Source organism: Gossypium hirsutum, chromosome D06 (genome assembly GCF_007990345.1).
Source record: "Gossypium hirsutum isolate 1008001.06 chromosome D06, Gossypium_hirsutum_v2.1, whole genome shotgun sequence".
Classification (NCBI taxonomy): domain Eukaryota; kingdom Viridiplantae; phylum Streptophyta; class Magnoliopsida; order Malvales; family Malvaceae; genus Gossypium; species Gossypium hirsutum.
The window spans coordinates 62535584-62557972 of NC_053442.1; the positions used below are offsets into that span (position 1 = coordinate 62535584).

Consider the following 22389-nt stretch of genomic DNA (forward strand, 5'->3'; position numbering starts at 1 on the left):
TCGAATCAACATAACAAATTATGAAATATATGAGATAATTTAAGACATAACACAAACAGAAAAATTACTTTTTGAAATAATTGAATTGTTGTGAAAAATTATATAAAATATAATACAATACGAATATAACATAAAAATCATTTAAACACAAACACAAATATAATACATGTGAATAGTGGTAGAGCCTGAAAATTTTTTGGGAGTCGAAATTAAATTGTATATTTTTATGATAGTAAAAATGCAATTGAATTATTTTAATATCCTATATATTTATAATTTTCAAAGGGTTAAATCAAATTTTTATCATTTTTAAGAGTAGAGTATAATTTTACCATTATTAATTTAAAATTTTATAAATTATAAAAACCTAAATTAAAATTTTACCATTTTAGGCCATGGCCAATATGGAAAATATGGAGAAAAACATCAACGCAAATTAAATGTAGAATGAAAAGAAACATGATATAAAATTAAAAATTGAATTGAATAACTAAAACAAATAATATCACAAAAAAAATAACATAAACATAATATAAATATATAAATATATCAAATTTTACATAAAATTAATTAAAATGTGCTACAAGTCTTTGTACTTTTTAAAAATTAAGAATTTAATCCTTATATTTTTATTTCATGGAAGTTAGTCTCTCCACTCTTTATATTTTAAAATTCAGGTGCAATTGTTAACTTTTTTTGGTTAAAATATGTACAAATATTACGATCAACCAAAATACGTGCAATACCCTTTTAAGTCACATGAAACAAGGGCGAAGCCAGAATATCGTTTTAGGAGCCGAAATTAAATTGTAATTTTTACGATAGTAAAAATGTAATTTCACCATTTTAATAGTTTATATATTTATAAATTTTAAATGATTAAATCAAATTTTTATCATATTTAGAGAGAGCCAAAGTATAATTTTACCTTTTATTAATTTAAAATTTTTAAAGAACCTAGATAAAAATTTCCCATCTTACCAGTCCCTAATTAAGCCCCAAGCTATTAACCACATCTTGATACCAATGAAAGTATTAAAAGAAAACATTATTGGATTACTTTGAATCAATTGAGTACATCAAATGAGCTATCTAACTAATAAATAAATTTAATCTAATTTAATGGACACATTATTTATCTATAAAAGCGATACATCTTAAATCAAAGAGTAAGTTATGGGATAATCAATAACAAATGCCACATTATTACTAGTTGAATGTTGCCGTCATTGTTGGTGTATTGCTGGTTGGGTCAATCATAAGATCAGTTGAGTATCCATATTTAATATTTCTAGCTTTATACTCAGACACGTTTTGGTCCAATGATTCTTTTATCGAATGCCAGTCAATTTCTAAAACGTTAAATAATTAAAAAATTATATTTCCTACTTAATCAAGCAGATAACTCAAATGTGAAGTGCATGTTAAAAATACAAAACGACCATTATTATTAATTTTTATCACAGCCACCCATGTGTAATTCATTTTCTTTTACAATCAATTAGTTATTATATTTCCTACTTAATCAAGCAGATAACTCAAATTTAATTTTTAATTTTCTTTAAATTAATATTTATTTTTTAAAACTTATTAAAAATAAAAAAAAAATTCCAAAAGTCCCAAGGATTATGCAATTTTTCAAAGGCCGATAAGTAAAAATTTAAAGGTTATAACATTCTCAATGTTGACACCATTTTTTGATAAAACGGGGTCGACTTGGATTTTGAAAACGAAAATGAAAAAGGGAGTCGCCACCAATCTTTTTTTTGATGAGGTGTGATCGGGTCACCTCGAAAAGTGGTTGTTTTTAATAAGCGATTTGATTTTATTAAAACAACGATTTAGGTCCACGAAATTCAAAAAAACGGGTTCGGGAGTCGGTTACGAACGAGGAAGGATTAGCACTCTCGTAACACCCAAAAATTGGTACCTAGTTAATTAATTAATGTCTGAATGTCAAAAATTGAAAACTATGAAGAGATTTAAAATACGATCTTTTGTATATAAAAAAAACTTATATAAAACAAGTTACCAATTAAGACCCCCTCATTTTGAAGAGAGAAAATGTCACACCCAATGAGTTAGGGCATGACATTTCACATTCTCAAAAATGAGATTGTCCTTTAAAAAACTCATGCAATAAAATTTAAAAGGATATTCAGTTGTTTAAGTCAGATGAAAAAAATCGAAGCCCAATACGTTAGGGCCCAATTTCTCAAAATTCCAAACATTGAATATTGCCTTTTATTATTTTTTAAAAAAATCCTCATCTTGAGAAAACAACATGTCATATCCAATGCATTAAGACACGACGTATTGAATTCCCGAGAATGAACTCTTTATTTATATGTTCTGATTAAAAATATTCTCGATTATTTTGATTTAACGAAAAAAATTGGAACCGAATACATTAGGGCTCAATTCTCTCGAAGATCCCAAATACCGAGTATTGAAAATAATTCCCAAAACTTAAACCATATTAAATATAATTTTTTGAGCGAATAAAGCATGATGGAAGTAAAAGACGAAAATAAATTACGTTACTAATATGCATAACAGAATTTAAAACTAAAGATCTAAATTTAAATTAATATGGTATAAAACAATCTAAGAATCATATTTTTTTTTTTAAAATGATAATGATAACAATAATAACTTCCTAAAAATATATATATATTTAGATAGATAAACAACAACAAAAATACAAAAATAATTAATATAATAATAATCATAAGTAAATAAACATGAAAAGAAAAAAAACATAAAAATAAGAAAAATAAATAAAAATATATGTATATAATAATGGCAATAATAATATTAATAGTATTAATAATAAGAAAAAAAATAAAATAAGAAAAATAGTAATAACATTAATAATAATTCTAATAACAATGTTAATAATAATAATAATAATAATAATAATAATGAAAGTAACAATAACAGGACTAAATTGAAAATAAAACACAATCTCAAGGGAGAAATCGAAAATAAAATAAGGCAAAAGACCAAATTACACTATACGAATGAAACGGGGGGACTGAAATAGTAAATATCCTGGCCCCCCCCCAAAACGCATAACTCTGCGCGAGACTAAAATGAAACTGATATAAAATTATACGGCCAAATTAAAATAAAAGAAAAAAGAGAAAGGACCAAATTGCGACACGTCACAAAAGCAGAAGGACCGCACGAGCAAATATCCCATTAGGAAGAAAACACTCGGATCTACTCACCGGGCTGGGTCGACACGCAGGTAAGAGTCCAAACGACGTCGTTTTGGCCACTGATGGTAAGGTCCAAAACGACGCCGTTTTACACCTTATATAAATACCGAAAAAACAACCAAAAAAAGCATTTCCCCCTTTCATTTCTCAAAAAAAAAAAGAGACCTTTAGTCTCTCTTTCTCTCGGCCTTCCTCTCCAGATTTCGACGACGGGGAGACGACCTCCGACGTCGCAGCCGAGGGACGTTCCAGATGAGCTTTTCTTCATTTTTTTTTTGGTTATTTAGTATGCGAAAACAAAAACAAAACAAAATAAAAAGGAATCAAACAAGAAAAGAAAAAAAAAGAAATTTCACCTCTGAAATTGATTTTCTGTTTTCTGTTTTTTATTAATGTTTGTCCAAAAAAAAAGAGAGCATTACAGAGATGATACTCGGCTTTTATAGCCATTTTTACATGAATTTTTTAATCTATTTTGTGTGCTTGTCACTTCTGCCTTGATTTTTTTGCAGGTGTCGATGCAAGTGGATGGGCGATGACATGACCGTGGCGGTGGCAGACGCGCGGTGGTGGCAGCTGGTAGGCCAAGGTCCAGAAGACCCTAGGTGCGGCGCACCTAGGGTTTGACTTGTTCTCCTTCTTTTTTTTTCTGATTTGATGCTTTGGGCTGATGTTTTAGGCTATTAAGGTTTGGGTAGTTGGGCTTGTACTTAGGCTTGGGGTATTTGGTTTGTTGGGTTTGCTGATTTGTAGATTGGACTGGACTTTAATTTATTTTGGTTTTATTTGTTCTTTGGTTTAATTGGGCCCGAGAAAAATGGGCTTGTACACTCAAAATTCTTGTACTCTTTATATATTTAGAATTTGTGATAATAGAATGTTGATAATGGTAATGTAACATCTCAGAATTTGGGGTTAGAAGTTTTAAGGATTGTGGTTAGGGTTAGTGAGCAAGTTGATCAATTGAGTTTGCTTTCGTGTTTTAATGTTAGAATTGGTTTGTTAGTTCGGTGGTTGGATGTGTGTTAATTTACTTTTGGGTTCTGGCTTCAAATCCTTATGTGTATTTTGAGGAAGTAATTTTATTTTTTAGGTTTGTTCTTAAGTTTTAAAATATTTATTTGTTCTTATTTTTATTTTATTTTTTTGAAAGAGGGCAAAAATCATTCTCACGTTCTCTTCTCCCTCCCTGGCAATTTATGTTCTTTTTGTTTTCCTCCTCCTTTGTCCTTTTCGTTTTTGGTTATTCTTTTAATCCATTGAACTTTTGTTTCTTCTTGCTTCTTCTGTTTCTGCATATTGTGTTATTGTTTGTTGGTCAAGGGGTTGTTTGTCCTCGTGTTTCCAACTGATTGGATTTTGAATCGGGTAAGATTTAGTGTGGGTTAATGGTTTTTCTTGAGCTATAGGTTAACGTTTAGTTGATTCGTCTCTATTGATTTGGATTAGTTGTAAATTAGCATGTTGGTTTCTAGTTTTCAGAATTGGTGGAATTGCGGCATTTTCGGTCGATCGTTGGTGTGTCAAAGAATATTAATCAGGTGTTTTTCTAAACCCTTAGTAATTAGAGATTATGTTACGGATGCTAATTCACGATTCTTGGTCTGTTTCGGTGTGGTTTCGTGGCCAAACGGGCATGTGCTGCACACGGGTGGCCACACGGGCGTGTGCCACACACAGGTGGCCAGACGAGCGTGTGCCGCACACAGGCGGTTCACACAGCTGTGTGATATTGGGAATTAAGGTTTTTGGGCAATTTTTGGTGCCACACGGCCGTGTGGCTACGATTATGGGATTTTGTCGAATTTCACACGGGCGTTTGTTTTGAACACACGGTCGTGCCCCTTAGCCACATGGGCGTGTGAGACTTCTACACGATTGTGTCTGCTCTGCACCTTATTTTGACAATTTTGGACAGTGAGTTACATAGGCTGTTCGCACGGCCATGTAACTCAGTCACACGAGCGTGTACCTCCTCCACACGGGTGTGTGCAGCTTGTACAAGGGTGTGTAAACCCCCACATGGGCGTGTAGACCTCCACACGGTCTAGGCACTACCACAGGGCTGGGGCACAAGACCGTGTGGCCCTGTTTCGTAGATTTTTGTTCCGTGTCGTATTTTGACTCGTTTTGTGTTTCTATGTGTTCCGGCCATCAGTTAGCCTTTGGTAATGGTGTTTGGACTCTGTTTTAGCTAGGACTCATGCATTTATCTGTAACTATTGAATTGAGTTAACGGTTTGATTAAATGTTAAAATGAAGTGTTAATGGGATTTGAAATGTTACCTAGTAATTGAATACGGGTATAACTGATTCTGAATCTGATTGATCGAGTATGTGCATTTCTGTTTCTGTATGATTGGTTGCATGTAGTGTGCATTTTGCATTTGCATGAAAACTTTGAAAGTGACCGACTGAATATGAGTTTTCGTATTTGTGAGACTGTAGTGTCTGATGAGCATTCATAAACTTGCATAAAATCGGGGTTTTTGGTTGCAAAGAGAAAGGAGTCTGATTCGACATTCCAACTGCAATATTTTTGTACTGCTGTTTATCGCATAATTCTATACATATGTCAGCTTTGCTGCATATCGTTACTTGAGTGGCTTAGTTCCACAATATGTGGTATGTAAGGTGGATGGCCTATCATAGTCCTATGTGGTGTGCAGGGTGGACGGGCTTGATATAGCTCATACGTGGTGTACAAGGTGGTTGAAGTGGTGTTTAGATGGTTGGGGCAGGTTTTTAATCTATTGCATTCATGTCACATTCAGTTATAAGTTTATCTGTTTGACGGTTGGGTTTATTGCGAAATAATGTGAATAGTCCGACGTGTTAATTACACCATTATGATATGTTTGTATGTTTATGGAAATTATCCGTAAGATTGAGTACTAATACTTGTTGCTCATTCATTGTCTGTGTGTACATACCAAATATACGTTTGATACTCTGTCAGTTGTTTTTGTTTGTGAATTCAGACTCACGCTGAGCTCGTATAGCTCACCCCTTAGTTTCCTCTCTTTCAGGTAAATTTTGTGTTTGAAGTTGGACTCGACAGCTAGAGGTCTCAGAAAGGTTGATTGATTCGGTTTAGCTAAAATTTTCATAAGATTTATATGGTTGGTTTTAAGAATTATTGTAAAGCGATTATAAACTGTGGTATGGGTTAAGGTTTAAACTTTTCGTTAGACTACGCGATTTTGGTTTTAAACAACATTCGGAAGTTTCATGTGCAGGTTTTAGTGGGGTTTCTGACTGTTTCAAAGTTCGCTCACGTTTTAGAATACAATATATTTTTCACACAATTTTTAATCTGATATTTCGCAGTACTTTTGGCAAATTTGATGCATTTTGAAACTATACAATAATTACCGTTTTAAAACGTAAATTGTTAAATGACTTAGTTCAACTTTAGCAAATTGTGTTCGAAATGAGATTTAAACAATTCTTTTTGTAAATTGCTTTTAGATCGCTTCAGTGGTCAATGTAACCTCTAGGATTTGGTCCAAACTTCTAGGCTGGGTTTTGGGATGTTATAGGCAATGTATCACAAAGAAAAAAAATAGAACATGCAGATTTTACGTGGAAATCATTTCGAGAAAAAAAACTACGGGCAAAAGAGAAGAAAATTTACTATGTTGAATTCAAAAAATACAAGAGGAGAGACGACTAAATCTATTTATAGGTTTGTAAAACCATATTCTAATCAAAGCCAAACAGAAGTAACGCAGTAAGGTTAAAACACCTTATTCTAATCAACATCAAATAGAGGTAGTATACTTCTATACAAAATTCAGTTGTGCAGCCTGTACCATGTCGAGGCCTTCACCCTCGTAGATCTCCCTATCTTGCTACTTGTATTTTATTTTAACAATAATTTGAGTCACATATCTTTAATAATTTAATCTTTATATTTATATTTTTAGGAATTTAATCCCTTATTTTTTTTCAAAAATTTAAAATTTTGGTCAATTTGTTAATACTGTTAAAATCCTTATGTTAAATTTGCTAGTGTGACGTTTTGAAATTTAAAAAAAAAATCATTTGGTATCCATGTAATGAAAAATAATATTATAATGGACTTAAATTTAATAGAGAATTTAATGGTGTTAACAATTCTTAAAAAAACACCTCAGCATTTTAATCAGAAAAAAATTTTTAGACTAACTAATTTGAGCGAAATATATGGATCAAAATTAAAATTTAACCATTCTTGTATAATTTTAAAAAAGTAGACGGATTAGAACTGAAATTCATTATTTTCTCATGTCAAGAGAAAAGAAAAGAAAAAGAATGAACAGATGTCTAAATTATGTCAAAATTAAAGTATAGAATTTAAATATTAAATTTGAACGAAATATAAAGATTGAAATTGAAATTTAACCATACTTATAAAATTATATAAAAAGTAGAGAGGTTAGAACTGAAATTTAACCATTACTTTTAGTGTGAAAAAAATAATCCACATATGTCTTTTAAGGAGTCTGACACAGGTTAAATTTTGTTATTAAATCCTGTACTTTATAAAATTTTTGGATTTAGCCCTTATACTTTAATTTGATCATTTTTAGTCTTTGTAGTTTTTGAATTGGTCAATTTTATTCTTTATACATTTTGAAGTTTGAAATTTTAAGTTTAATTCAATTTAGTCCTTATTATCTAAAATTATCAATAAGCTTTAGAATTTAGTCCTTTTTCATATCTAAGCTTAAAATCTCTCAATTTAACACCAAAAGCTTTCAGTTCTCAGTAATGGCATCTTTCAAAATTTTAAAAATTTCACAAATTGGTACATGAGCTAGCTAAATCAAGCTCCCATGACCTTAAATCTATAAAAATTACAAGAAACTAATTAGGGACTTACTTGAATTTTGAAGTTAAAAGAGCTTGGAGCTACGAAAATGACTTCTTCTTCTTGTTTCTATCTTAGGTTCGGTTGGGGAAGAAGAGTTTCTCTTTCTCCCCACCAAATTTCACACACATATATATAATTAACTTAGGTAATTAGGTAATTAATCTTAAATTAATATATAATACTTAGTTTAATGATAATATGCTTACGCCGTCCACTACCTAATGTTTAAACATGGTATATTTTTCTATTTTGAACCTTGAGTTAATTGCAATTTAAGTCCTCAATTCATTTCCTAATTAAAAATCTATAGCGATTACACTTTTGTAATTTAGTCCCTTGACCTTAATTAAACACAATTTCAACTAAATTACTTATCCAAATTTCAATTCACCTATATAAAAATATTTACGAGCTCGGTTTACGGAAACAAAATTCCAAAACCATCTTTTCTAACATCATTGAACATTGAACCATTACATTAGCAGCTTTTAAAAAGGCTTGAAATACATCAACTTCCAATACATTTAAAAGATATGGATGAGGATAAAGTTTTCTTTGAATCAATCTCTTTTCTCATTCAGTCAAGAAAAAAATAAATCATCCATCAACAATAAAGTTAATCTAAGCAAAAGCTAGAACCAAAATTATCCAAGTAAAAAATGTCAACAAACTCACTACATTTAACTTTCCCAACACATTGTTTTAAGTGCTATCTTGTTGTTCCAAGTCTTAAGGTGGGTTTGGATGGGCGATTGGGTGCGGTGCGGTGCGTTTAGCTTATTTTTTGTCTCACGCTATAGTATCTAATCTCATCGCCACCGCTGTTTTTACACTAAACGCAAGTAAACGCACCGCCCATCCAAACTCACCCTTATTCAAACAAAGAACGTAACATGTTGTCCAAAGTCTTGTCCTATCTTGCTATCCCAAGTGTTATTTGAACAAAGAATCAAACAATGGCATCCCATATAGTTAACCAACATAAAAATATATGTTAAATAATATTTGATTTAAATAATTAATGATTCTTTAAAAAAAAAAAGAATGGTAGTTCTTTTCTAATTTAATAAAATAATTCCTGAAGAGATAATTTTTTGTCAAGTATTGTTTTAGATATTTTTATATATTTAAATATTAATTACTAATTTATGTAAATGGTTTTTAGATCCTTTTGTTACTGAATTAATAAAATGAGCAGAATGGAAGGGAGGGTTGTTCTGGCAAAATCAGTGCTTGCTTCCCTTCCTACGAACACTATACAAACGACACTACTCTCGACGATAAGCTTCGTGGGGGGTTTTGTATGGGATTCGACTTTACAATCTAATTGAATTCATCTTATGTTCACCAACCAATGCAGGTGGAATGGTATTTCGTGCAATGAGGGACTGGAATCTTATCCTATTAGCTAAATTAGGATAGAGATTAATGGTCAAAGCGGATGCACTATGGCCGAGGGTTGTTCATGCGAAGTATCTTTCATCTGGGAACTTTTTGGAGGCTATTAAACCACTAAACTGTTCGCATACATGGAGAAGTATGTTGGCTGGTATAGAGGTGCTTAACAAGTGTCTTCGGTGCCGAATAGGTAATGGATCTATAGTGTGGTTTTAAAAAAGTGGTTTGTTAATTTTTAGTGCACTTTTGACCTCACAAGTCAGATGTTTTTCATTGCTTCTGCGGTGAAAAGCACTTTTAGAACCCCAAACTTGATGAAGAATGAGTTTTAAGTCGACCTCTAGATTGTATTTTGGAAGGGATCATAAGTCTTCTCCTGTTGCCGGTGGCAAATATGGCAGGCATGGAGAGAGAGAATTTTGTCAAATGAGAATCGCAAGAAGAGATTGATCAAAGAAGGTTATGGCCATATTGGAGACAGTACTTCGCATATATTGAGGGGCTGTTAGGCAGCAAAGGAACTTTGGTTGCAGTTTTTAGGAAGAGGTCATGATTCTGGATTTTTCTTTTTTGCCAACCGCTGAATGGTGGGTTGTATGATGGGAGACTGGTGTTGGACTGTTGTTTGAATTGCAAAGGGATGTGTGTTTGTCTTCAACATTCCTACAAGACTGCAATGGAAAGGATTATGGAAAATCCGAGCTTCATGGAAATCTTTTAAGTAGATGAACATCATGTACATATCTCTAAAAATATATATGATACATGACCCAAAATCAAGATTTATTTGAATAATATTACGAATATAATATAAGAAAAAATAATTAAAATATAACATGAATACACGAACATGTCAAAATCTATATAAAATATTATTAACCTATCAAGTTTTATAAAAATATACAATAGCTTAAATAAAATTAAGACATTAAAACCAAACATAAGCATCACGTAAATACACAAATTTTCTTTTTTATCTAGAAGTACATGTGTTCAACTTCAACCCCTATATCTTCATATGAACTTTTAAGAATCTTCTGAATACATAAAGGACCTAAAATAAAATTAAACCTTACTCATGTCTAAATAAAACCAGTTTCTAACAATCACACCCATGTCTGAACAACCAAATATTACACAAGGGGTTAAAGAGGATTACCAAATATCTTGTTTGATGAAGAGCCAATATAACTGAAACCAAGAATTACATCAAACAGAGACTTCCAACGCATATCAATAAACAGTGAACCAGAGAACCTGACTTCAAAAGTCAAACAAGGATGAAGCTTTGAACCTATTTTAAGCTCCAACTTTTCATTTTTATTGAAATATTCATGTCAGGCGTGTATTCGGACATGAATATAGAGATATGATCCTCTAAATATATGAAAGCACATGAAAAAATTGAATATATCCATGTCGAGCACATATTCGTGTGTGACAATCATACCCAAGCCAAAATAACGTAACTTAAGAATATCATATCATTACTACATACCATATCCATGGGAGCTTTAAGCAGCACATAACAAGGACGAGTACAAACTACAACCATTGACAATGTAAATTAGGAAATAATGACCAAGACTACTTTAAAAAAAATCAATCAATTTTGTTTTCCACCATTGAAGCCTTTGTGTTACCAGAGGAGTTTGACTGACTAACTGAATTTACATCCAGTTCTTCATTTCTCTTAGGAGATGATAGTCTAGAACTAGACCATTCTTCTAAAGCTTTGTAGTGGAGAGAGTTCATTTTAATACAAGGCCGCCTTTCTCGTATGTATTTTTCAGCGGCTTTCCAGTTTTCCACAACGCCTAAAGCCACCAGTAATGCACACATCACAGCAACACTTCGACCATGGCCTAGAAGAAGGACGAATAATTAAAATACGTTCTGACTTCTGTATGAACTTTCACTTGCAAAGTAAGTTAAGAATATCTAATATCAGTACGTGGATCATATAAACAATGAGGCATTTCAAATCTCAAATATCCTGCAACAACTATACTTAAGATTCATGGTTGATTGTGGCTTAGTTTCCCATTTTAAGTTTGTAGAAATTAACTCAAAGAAACACTAAATGCACTAAAAGTTGAGAATCCAAATACATTTAAGCAAATGCAAGTATATAAACAATAAAAGTGCAAGTCCCACGAATCTTGCAAATAGTCTTACTTAATAAGTTACAAAATATCATGCACATTTCAACTATGTTTCTCTGACTCTTCAGTTTATTTGAAGTAGCCATGTCTGACACAAATATGGACATCGGTATAGAGATATGACCCTCCAAGAATCCTCTAAGAACATGAAAAAACTTTTTTTAAAAATGAATATATTCTATCAGATGCATACTCATATGTGATACACTAACTAAAACCAAGTAACATTGGAGCATTTCAAATTAATAAAATCCTCACTAAAGATGCGCATTTATTTCTCTAATGCAAGAAAATTCACAATGCCTTCCTTTTTTCTTTTTCTTTCTTTTGGAAATACTCATGTCCTACACATTTTCACACACAGGTATTTGATATGGCTCTCCAAAGACTTTCAAAATACATGGAAAAACTTGGAAAAAATAGACCATACCCTTGCAGGACACATGCTTGTACCCAACACTCACACTCAAGTCCAAGCATCATAGAGTTAATGGAAATAGTAGAGGCACCTCAAAATGAAATCAATTTATATATCGGCGGGAAAAAGAAAAAAGGGAAAAAGGGAATGAATTAGAAGACGACAGCTGCTGGTTGGGATCAATTTTTATAAGTGGCTATGGAGAAAGTTCTAACATGACCTAATTCACAATCCCACTATTGAATCACTTTTAAATGATAATCGGATTATACCTTCATGTTTCAGCTACTAAAGACTCGGGACTAATCTCTACACATCTATTCAAATTGGAAAGGTTGAGATAAACTTGTTTTACCTCCGGCTAAGCCTAATTTGTTGTATGGAAAATGTTTGTCCTTGAATATATACACTAAGAGGTAGAGCCAAAAAAAGTCGTTGAACTCTATCCTAAAATGCATTCAAGCCCTCCAGCTTTCAGCACATTCAACCAAGAATATAAACTTGTTTAATGCAATCAGCCCATCATATATGAGGAATAGTGTATTAACTAGCTAAACTGGTACAATACCATAATAAAAGAAGTTTAACAGGATTAAATACATCCAAGTGAACAACAAATTTTACTAAACAAAATGAATTGGTGGTAGTAGGCCTCCTGAAGCTGAATTGATGATTGAGCAGGTTAAATCTATCATAAAAGCAGTGAATAGAAAACCAGACTGGACCAGCGAGTCAAACCAATTGAACCAGGATCCAGTAGCCTCTTCAGTTTGGATACTGCAAACCATACTCACCAACATGAACACACAAAGCAAGCACTTGAAACATAAATCAAGATCAGTATTTAAGCTAGCAAGCAAAAATAATAATAAGACTTTACTTACTAGTAATAATAATGTCATCATAGGTAAAAGCTTAAGCTTTAATACAAGTATGCGACTACATTTAACCATACTCACCTAGATGAGCATACAATGCAAGCATAAGAAGCATAAATCAAGACGCCATATTTAAACTAGTAATAAAAAATAATAATACTACTCCACTTACCAGTAATATCAATGTTACCATAGGTAAAAGCCTAAGCTTTAATACTAGTATGCAACCACATCGAACCATACTCACCTAGACGAACATGCATTTTTTTAAAATGGAAAACAATAATTATAGTCCACTCCACTAAAAACTAGTAATAAGAAAACGAAACTCCATGTTAAAGCAAGCAAATTGAGCAGCAATAAATGAGAATAAACTGTGTCGATTCAGTTTTCAGAACATACCATAAGCACGATGGACGTAAACAGGCTGATTTCGAGCTCTCTTTCGACATGCCCACTTCACAGCTGATTCTATCTGGCCTGGCTGAGGTGCCCTTGTGTCCCAAGTAGGAACACATAAATATGAATGACCCTTGAACTCCTTTATTCTTGGGAATTCAGATGTGCAATCAATAATGGCAGGGTTACCAGGCGGCAATAAACGAGGTGAAGCAGGCCAACCACCAACATATAAACCCTCACATATTTGAGAGTAAGGTTCTTCACCAGCAAGGAACCTTCTCGCCATTGAAAAAGCTCTAGCAAAATACAGATATGGGGAGAACATGATAGTGGACAAAATTGGGAAAGTCCCATCTGGGTTTTTGCCCAAAAGCATGGGAAGATCGATTGAAGGGTGAGAAGCAATTGAAACAAGCCATGAAATCAATGATGCATACAATAATGGTATTGCCAACACTGTGAACCCAAATCTACTGAAGAAGAGATATAATAACATCCATGCCGTTGCCTTCATAGCTATTAAGACTGATAAGCCTAAACCCATCTCTGATTCACAATCAGAAATCAAAAACAAGAAATTCCCAAATCAGAAATCGGAAATCGGAAATAATTTGATAATTTCACAAATTTCTTTATCTTTAGGCTACGAAACTGAATATTCCTTTAACGCTATTGTGACTGATAAGTCCAACGCGAATGCGGGAAACTTCCCTTACCCTTTGCCCCTTTAAAAATGAAATTTTGTGCGGGGAATGGATGGATTTTCTAGATGCCAATTGACTTAATTTATAAGAGGAAAAAGTTATGGTAGTAACTTTTGTTTGACTGGAATTATATTTTAATTAATTATATTTGAAATATATATTTTAGTCATTTATGTTATTGTTTTATTACGAAATTGTGACTTTATTGTTAAATTTTATTATCTCCCTAATGACAGTCCTATGTGGTCGTCCAAGTGGGTTTAAATATCAACTTAGATATCTAATTATTGGGATAAAAATATATTTTTAATTAAATAAATTTAATTAGGATTGTCAGGTAGGACATTTAAGTTGACATTTAAAACCCATTTGGACTGCCACATAGGACCGTCGTTAGAGAGGTAATGAAGCTTAACAGTAGAGTAATCACTTCGTAACAAAATAATAACGTAAGTGATAAATACGTAATATTTAAAACATAAATGACTAAAATGTAATATAAGACAAACAAAAGTGACTACTTTTATAGTTTACCCTATTTATTATTAATATATTTAATATAGTGATGAAATTTCAATGAAATTAAAATTAAAATAGTATAATAAATTATGGGGTGTTTGGTAAACATAATTTTGAGCCTTTTTTAGCTGATTTGGGCATAAATGAAGGATTGAATAGTCAAATCCTTTGTAATATTTGGTGAATGAATACTTGCAATACATTATTGAGCTAAAATCTCCAAAATAAAAAACGCTAGAATGGGTAACTTTTTTCACAACTGATTGGAAATGAGATATATGGAATGACATATTTGATCATATTTGCTAAAAAGTTACTTTGTTTGCCACTATGTACAATTATATTGGTACGCTAATAATATTTATCAATTTCCATAAGGTTAATATTTACAAATAACGAACTTAAGAAATTTGTTTATTTAAAATTTTAAAAATATTCACTAATTAATTTCGATAATGGATGTTTTAATTCATTGGTAATAGTGTTTTATTTCAATAATTTCACCTAATAAAAACTAAAGTATTATAAAATAAAGAAATACTTAATAATAAAATATGTAATGTTTTTATTTATCATTTTACACATATCAGCTTTCAGCTATCAGATAAGTTTTACTAAATACTTTTTAAATAATAGAATCAAACGGTCAAATCAATTAATAAAATCAGTTGATTAAACTAGTCATTACAATCAACTAATTACCAAACAAGATCTAAAATGTGGAATACTTTAAAATGTGATAAAAATATATAAAATAATTAAAACATTAATAATAATGTGAACACCATATGAATGATTTTTTTATATAAATTGAATCAACATAAAAAAATTATGAAATATATGAGATAACTTAATACATAACACAAACACAAAAATTATTTTTTGAAATAATTGAATTGTTGTAAAAATACATATATAAAATATAATACAATATGAATATAACATAAAAAATTATTTTTAATTGAATCACTATGATAAATTATATAAAATATAATATAATGCAGAAATAATTTAAACACAAAATGCACAATGAATAGTGTGAAAGTTATATATAAGTTTATAGTATTCTTAACACATAAATATAACACAAACACGAATATAATACCAGTCCCCCTAATTAATCCCGAAGCTATTAACCACATCTTGATACTAATGACAGTATTAAAAAAAACATTATTGGATTACTTTGAATCAATTTAGTACATCAAATGAGCTATCTAACTAATAAACAAATTTAATCCATATTAATGGACACATTATTTATCTATAAAAGCAATACATCTTAAATCGAAACAATTCATTAAATCAAAGAGTAAATTATCGGATAATCAATAGCAAACGCCACATTATTACTAGTTGAATGTTGCCGTCATTGTTGGTGTATTGCTGGTTGGGTCAATCATAAGATCAGCTGAGTATCCATATTTAACATTTATAGCTTTATACTCAGACACGCTTTGGTCTAATGAGTCTTTTATCGAATCTCACTCAATTTCTCTTTCACTTGCTTCATTAATCTCACTATACACCTGCAATTTATATTTAATACATAAATAATTATTTGAATTTCTGAAATGTTAAATATTAAAAAATTATATTCTGAAAATTATTTTATATTTACTTCATGAATGTGGTGAAGTTTATATATATATAATTCAGGTTGACTTTTGCCTAATTATTATGCAACAATAATTTTTTAAAATTGTTATAGTAAATCAATATTTGATTAAAGAATTCCAGTAATAATTGAACTTAATAAAATATATTTATTTAAATTTAATTATGATATATATTAATATAAAAAAATTTAAAAGTTAAATTATATTTTATTTTATTTATTTAAAAATAAATAAATTAACTCAGGTATATTATATAAAAAATAAATTGATTTTTTATTAAAAATTTTATGTATTTTATGATTAAAACCTGATTTATATATGTAATATAAAATGTAGGTAGCCTGTGTCATTATTTAATTATTTTATTGGTCACGTAAAATTATAATGGTAAAAATGAATAAAAAAATGCATTGAATATGAATGAATATGATACCTTGTTAAGCTTGGGCTGATCTTCGCTGTTGCTCCAGGCAATAATCCACCTAACCTTATCTCCGACAAGATACGAAACAGCTCCGACTGAACCTACTGAGTCTCCCGAGTGCCTAAACTCACTTGCCGACTGATTTTGAGCTATAGTTTCCGGTGGTTCTCCACATCCTTTCCAATTAATGAGGCCTTCCAGCTTTAAATCATGACCGTAAAGGCTCCGAAACTGGCACTGCGTAAAATGCAGAACCCCCATTAAATTTGACGGCGACGGTGACGACAAAACTTCAGGATTGGCAGCCATGATTCTCGTGCCTGAGCTTCTGCTGGGAACCGAATTTCTACGTAGTAATGGGGACTGTGTCTGTGTGGGTGTAGAAAGAATCGAAGCTGCACGTCCGTATTTCACTGCTGGATTGGCAGCCGCCATAGCTTTGTGGCTTTTGGCCGCTGTGTTTCTATGAACACCCATGGAATATGGTGCGGCTACTGCTGGATTGATGGCAGCCATGGTTAAGAGCTTAATTTCTTTTTTTGTTTACTGAAGTTTTACAACCTTGAAATGAGTATTTGGTTTTGATTGCTTTGTGCTTCCAAAGTTGTGTATATATACTACTTTGTAGCCAACATGACATTGACAAGTATGTACTCTTTTATTTTTATCTATTTTTATACTTTATTTTATTTTTTTTATCTAAATTTAGCATATTAACATATTGACAAAATTGGACCGTCACAAAAAGGTCCATCCTTATCTTTTCAGGTAAAAAACAATGTGAAGTGCATGTTAAAAGTACAAACCGACAATTATTATTATTTTTTATCACAGCCAACCTTGTGTAATTCATTTTGTTTTACAATCAATTATTTATTATATTTCCTACTTAATCAAGCAGATAACTCAAATTTAATTTTTAATTTCTTTAAATTAGTATTTATTTTTTAAACTTATTAAGAAATAAAATAAATTCCAAAGGCCCCAAGGATTATGCAATTTTTCTAAGTAAAATTTTAAAGGTTATAACATTCTCAAAATTTTTTTACTCTTTATATATTTGGAATTTTTGATAACAGAATGTTGATAACGATAATGTCAGAATGTTGACCAATTCAGTTTGCTTTCGTTTTAATGTCAGAATGAGTTTGTTAGTTTGGTGGTTAGATGTGTGTTAATTTACCTTTGGGTTATGGCTTCAAATCCTCATATGTATTTTGAAGAAGTAATTTTATTTTTTAGGTTTGTTTTTAAGTTTTAAAATGTTTATTTATTCTTATTTTTATTTTATTTTATTGAAAAAGGCCAAAAATCATTCTCACTTTCTCTTCTCCCTCTTTGGCACGTTTATTTTCTTTTTGTTTTCCTCCTCCTTTCTCCTTTTCGTTTTTGGTTGTTCTTTTAAACCATTGAACTTTTGTTTCTTCTTGCTTCTTCTGTTTCCGCATATTTTGTTATTGTTCGTTGGTCAAGGGGTTGTTTGTCCTCGCGTTTCCAACTGATTGGATTTTGAATCGGGTAAGTTTTAGTGTGGGTTAATGGTTTTTCTTGAGTTATAGGTTAATGTTTAGTTGATTCGCCTATATCGATCTGGATTAGTTGTAAATTAGCATGTTGGTTTCTAGTTTTCAAAATTGGTGGAATTGTGGCATTTTCGGTCGATCGTTGGTGTGTCAAGGAATGTCAATTAGGTGTTTTTCTGAACCCTTATTAATTAGGAATTACGCTGTGGATGCTAATTCACAATTCTTGGTCTATTTCAGTGTGGTTTCGTGACCACACAGGTGGCTACACGGGCATGTGCCGCACACAGGCGATTCACAAGGCCATGTGATATTGGGAACTAGGGTTTTTGGGTTATTTTTGGCGCCATACAGTCGTGTGGCTATGATTTGGGGATTTTGTCAAATTTCACACGGGCGTGTGTCCAAACACATGCCTGTGCCCTTTAGCCACATAGGCGTGTGAGACTTCTACACAGTCGTGTCTGCTCTACACCTTATTTTGACAATTTTGGACAGTAAGTTACACGGGTTGCTCGTACGGCCATGTAACTCGATCACACAAGCATGTACCTCCTCTACACGGGTGTGTACAGCTTGTACACGGGTGTGTAAACCCCTACACGGACTTGTAGACCTTTACACGGCTTAGGCACTACCACACGAGTGGGGCACATGGCCCTGTGGCCCTGTTTCGTAGATTTTTGTTCCATATCGTATTTTGACTCGTTTTGTGTTTCTGTGTGTTTTGGCCATCATTAGGCTTTGGTAATGGTTTTTGGACTCTGTTTTAGCTTGGACTTGTGCATTTATCCGTAACTATTGAATTGAGTTAACAATTTGATTAAGTGTTAAAGTGAGGTGTTAGTTGGATTGAAATGTTACCCAGTAATTGAATAAGGGTATAACTGATTCTAAATCTGATCGATCGAGTATGTGTATTTATGTTTCTGTATGATTGGTTGTATGTAGTGTGCATTTTGCATTTGCATGAAAACTTTGAAAGTAATCGACTGAATATGAGTTTTTGTATCTATGAGATTGTAGTATCTGATGAGCATTCATACACTTGCATAAAATTAGGGTTTTTGGTTGCGAAGAGAAGGGAGTCTGATTCGACAATCCAACAACAATATTTTTGTATTGCGGTTCACCGCATAATTCTATACATATGTCAGGTCTGCTGCATATCGTTACTTGAGTGGCTTAGTTCCACAATATGTGGTATGTAGAGTGGATGAGCTTATCATGGTCCTATGTGGTGTGTAGGGTGGATGAGCTTGATATAGCTCATACGTGGTGTACAGGGTGGTTAAAGTGGTGTTTGGATGGTTGGGGTGGGTTTTTAATCTGTTGCATTCATGTCACATTCAATTATAAGTTTATCTGTTTGATGGTTGGGTTTATTTCGAAATAATGTGAATAGTCGGACATGTTAATTACACCATTATGAATATATGTATGTTTATGGAAATTATTCGTAAAATTGAGTACTAATACTTGTTGCTCATTCATTGTATGTATCCACATACCAAATATACGCTTGATACTCTGTCAGTTGTTTTTGTTTGTGAATTGAGACTCACACTGAGCTCGTATAGCTCACCCCTTAGTTTCCTCTCATTCAGGTAAATTTTGTGTTGGAAGTTGGACTCGGCGGCTGGAGGTCTCAGAAAGGTTGATTGATTCGGTTTAGCTAAAATTTTCATAAAATTTTTATATGGTTGGTTTTAAGAATTATTATTAAGCAATTATAAATTGTGGTATGGGTTAAGGTTTGAACTTTTCGTTAGACTACGTGATTTTGGTTTTAAACAACGTTCAAAAATTTCACGTGTGGGTTTTAGTGGGGTTTCTGACTATTTCAAAGTTCGCTCATGTTTGAGAAAAAATATATTTTTCACACAATTTTTAATCTGATATTTCAAAATACTTTTGGCAAATTTTATGTTTTGAAACTATACAATAATTACCGTTTTAAAACGTAAATTGTTAAACGACTTAGTTCGACTTTAGCAAATTGTATTCGAAATGAGATTTAAACAATTCTTTTTGTAAATTGTGTAACACCCCTTACCTGTATTCGACACCAAAATAGGGTACGAGGCATTACCGGAGTTTACTAATTAATTTTCAAACATTTCATTTTTATCTAGCATTCATATTTATAACCAATCAAAATCAATACATTCATATTTAATTCCAATAATAATACACACATATATATAATTTTCATTACCAAATAGCATTCACTTCAATTAAAATTATTACAGAATATAGCTCATTCGAGCTTACCAGACTAAATTGCAGAAATACCAAAATTCAGGGATATTTTGGAAGTTTTCTATTTTTCTCAAATTTTCACTCAATCTTGATCTAAATTAATATTTCATTCCATTTACTAGTTTAAATAATAAAACAATTCATTTCATGCAATTTGGTCACTTTTTGACATTTTTACAAATTTACCCTTAAAATTTTACTTTCATTTAATTTAGTCCCTGAGTCTAAAACGTACAAGTTATCCATGCTAACTGAATATTCATATATATATTTGCCTCCTCCTCCTCTCCATTCCACATCCTTAATTTATAATACATGCTTATAAGTAACATTATCTATGATTTCACAATTTACTTGTAAATTTATTCAAAGTTGTTCATTTGAGTTATAGCCACTAAATTATTTTTATCTTGAGCTACAAAACTCCAAATTAGGATCCGTTAATTTTACCTGAAACTAGACTCACATACCTTCTTACCATAAAATTTTCAAAATTTTTGGTTTGTCCAATAAGTACAGTTTATTCTTTAAATTCACCTTTGTTCTGCTGTCTGACAATTCCGACCCTTCTTCACTAAAAATTAATTATCTCTTTTTTCAGAATTCGGATGATGTCCCCATTTGTTTCTCTTGAAAATAGACTCATTAAGGATTTTAAACATATAAATTTTAACCCATAACTATTTTTGTACAATTTTTAATGATTTTTCAAATTCAGAACAGGGGAACCCAAATTCATTCTGACCTTGTCTCACAAAATTTATTATATCTCATAATTTACAATTCCATTACTTACACCGTTTCTTTTATGAGAAACTAGACTCAATAAAATTTAATTAAATATTTTATTCATACTCTAATTCAATTTTCATAATTTATAGTGATTTTTCAAAGTGAGCCCACTGTTACTGTCCAAAACCATTTTAGTGCAAGATGTTTATTACCATGTTTATAACACCCTTATTTTCTTTCTCTACACTATTTCTCATCACTTTCTCTTATTTTCTCTTCACTAACATATCAAGAACATAAGACCATAAAAACTTTACATTAACATCATTTCCATGCTTTTTCAACAATATCAAACTTACAAGTATATTAAAATCTTGATGTACTTACCTTGTCATATTGATTTCAATCTTTAACTTGATTTTCTCTCTCCTCCAGCTTCTATTTCTTGAATCTAACTTGATATTCTAGCTCCCCATAGTCTCCTTGTTGTCTTTCTCTCTTGATGGATATGGAAATTTTTTTGATTTCTAGATAAAAATGATGAATTTTTGGTGGAAGGACTAAATTGTAAAGAAAGTAAAACTTTCTTTCTTCTCTTCTCTTTTAACGTGAATTGCATGGAAAAGATGGTGGGTTGGATCCTCCTCATCTTTCTTTCCGCATATATATATATACTAAATATTAAAATAATAAAATAATAACATATCATTTAAAAATCAAATTAAAATATTAATAAACTAATATTTATTTAATTAATCTAAAATATCTCCAACATCATCATTATTTTCTAGATTTCTCTCTCTTCTAATTGACCATTTTGCCCTTCATGATCTTTTAAAATTCCATATTGAGTCATCACTTAATTTGGTAAAATTTTGATTTAGTCCCTCAAACTTCTTCACTTTTTTTAATTTGGTCCTAATCCATCCATTTTTCTTAGTTTCTAGATCATTCCACCCTTAAAATATTTACACCATTGGTCCTTCAACTTTTCATATTTACACTTTAACCTCTTAATTTTTGAGTATTTACTCTTGAGCAACAAAACTTTTCTCACTTTTACGATTTAATTCTTTCTTGAACTAATATGTCATAATATACGACCCAATGTTGACATAACTCCGAAATTTCCCCTTTTTGACACTTTATTTTCTTACTTTATTATATCAAAGATAATATCTTACTGTAAAGATTTTCGGGGTATTACAAATTACTTTTAGATCACTTTGGTGGTCAATGTAACCTCTGAGATTCTTTCCAAAC

General features: G+C 31.4%; 2 protein-coding genes across 3 annotated transcripts; both read right to left on the bottom strand.

Annotated features, from left to right (window-relative positions):
• Nucleotides 1-10862: 10862 nt before the first annotated feature.
• Nucleotides 10863-14102, bottom strand: LOC121218617 (uncharacterized protein YnbD). 2 transcript variants are annotated; one of them, XM_041096111.1, is made up of 3 exons: nt 13344-14102; nt 12802-12840; nt 10863-11345 (listed from the first exon to the last, which is right to left on the bottom strand). In XM_041096111.1, exons 1-3 carry the CDS (start codon nt 13885-13887, stop codon nt 11083-11085), a joined length of 846 nt encoding a protein of 281 aa, XP_040952045.1. In that variant the 5' UTR covers nt 13888-14102; the 3' UTR covers nt 10863-11082. The 2 variants fall into 2 exon arrangements, with proteins under 2 accessions (XP_040952045.1, XP_040952046.1); XM_041096112.1 differs by lacking the exon at nt 12802-12840 and having other exon boundaries at nt 13344-14096.
• A 1616-nt stretch (nt 14103-15718) lies between these two features.
• On the bottom strand, nt 15719-17196 carry LOC121218621 (uncharacterized). Its single transcript, XM_041096114.1, has 2 exons — nt 16619-17196; nt 15719-16095 (listed from the first exon to the last, which is right to left on the bottom strand). Exons 1-2 carry the CDS (start codon nt 17123-17125, stop codon nt 16051-16053), a joined length of 552 nt encoding a protein of 183 aa, XP_040952048.1. The 5' UTR covers nt 17126-17196; the 3' UTR covers nt 15719-16050.
• Between the last annotated feature and the right edge of the window lie 5193 nt (nt 17197-22389).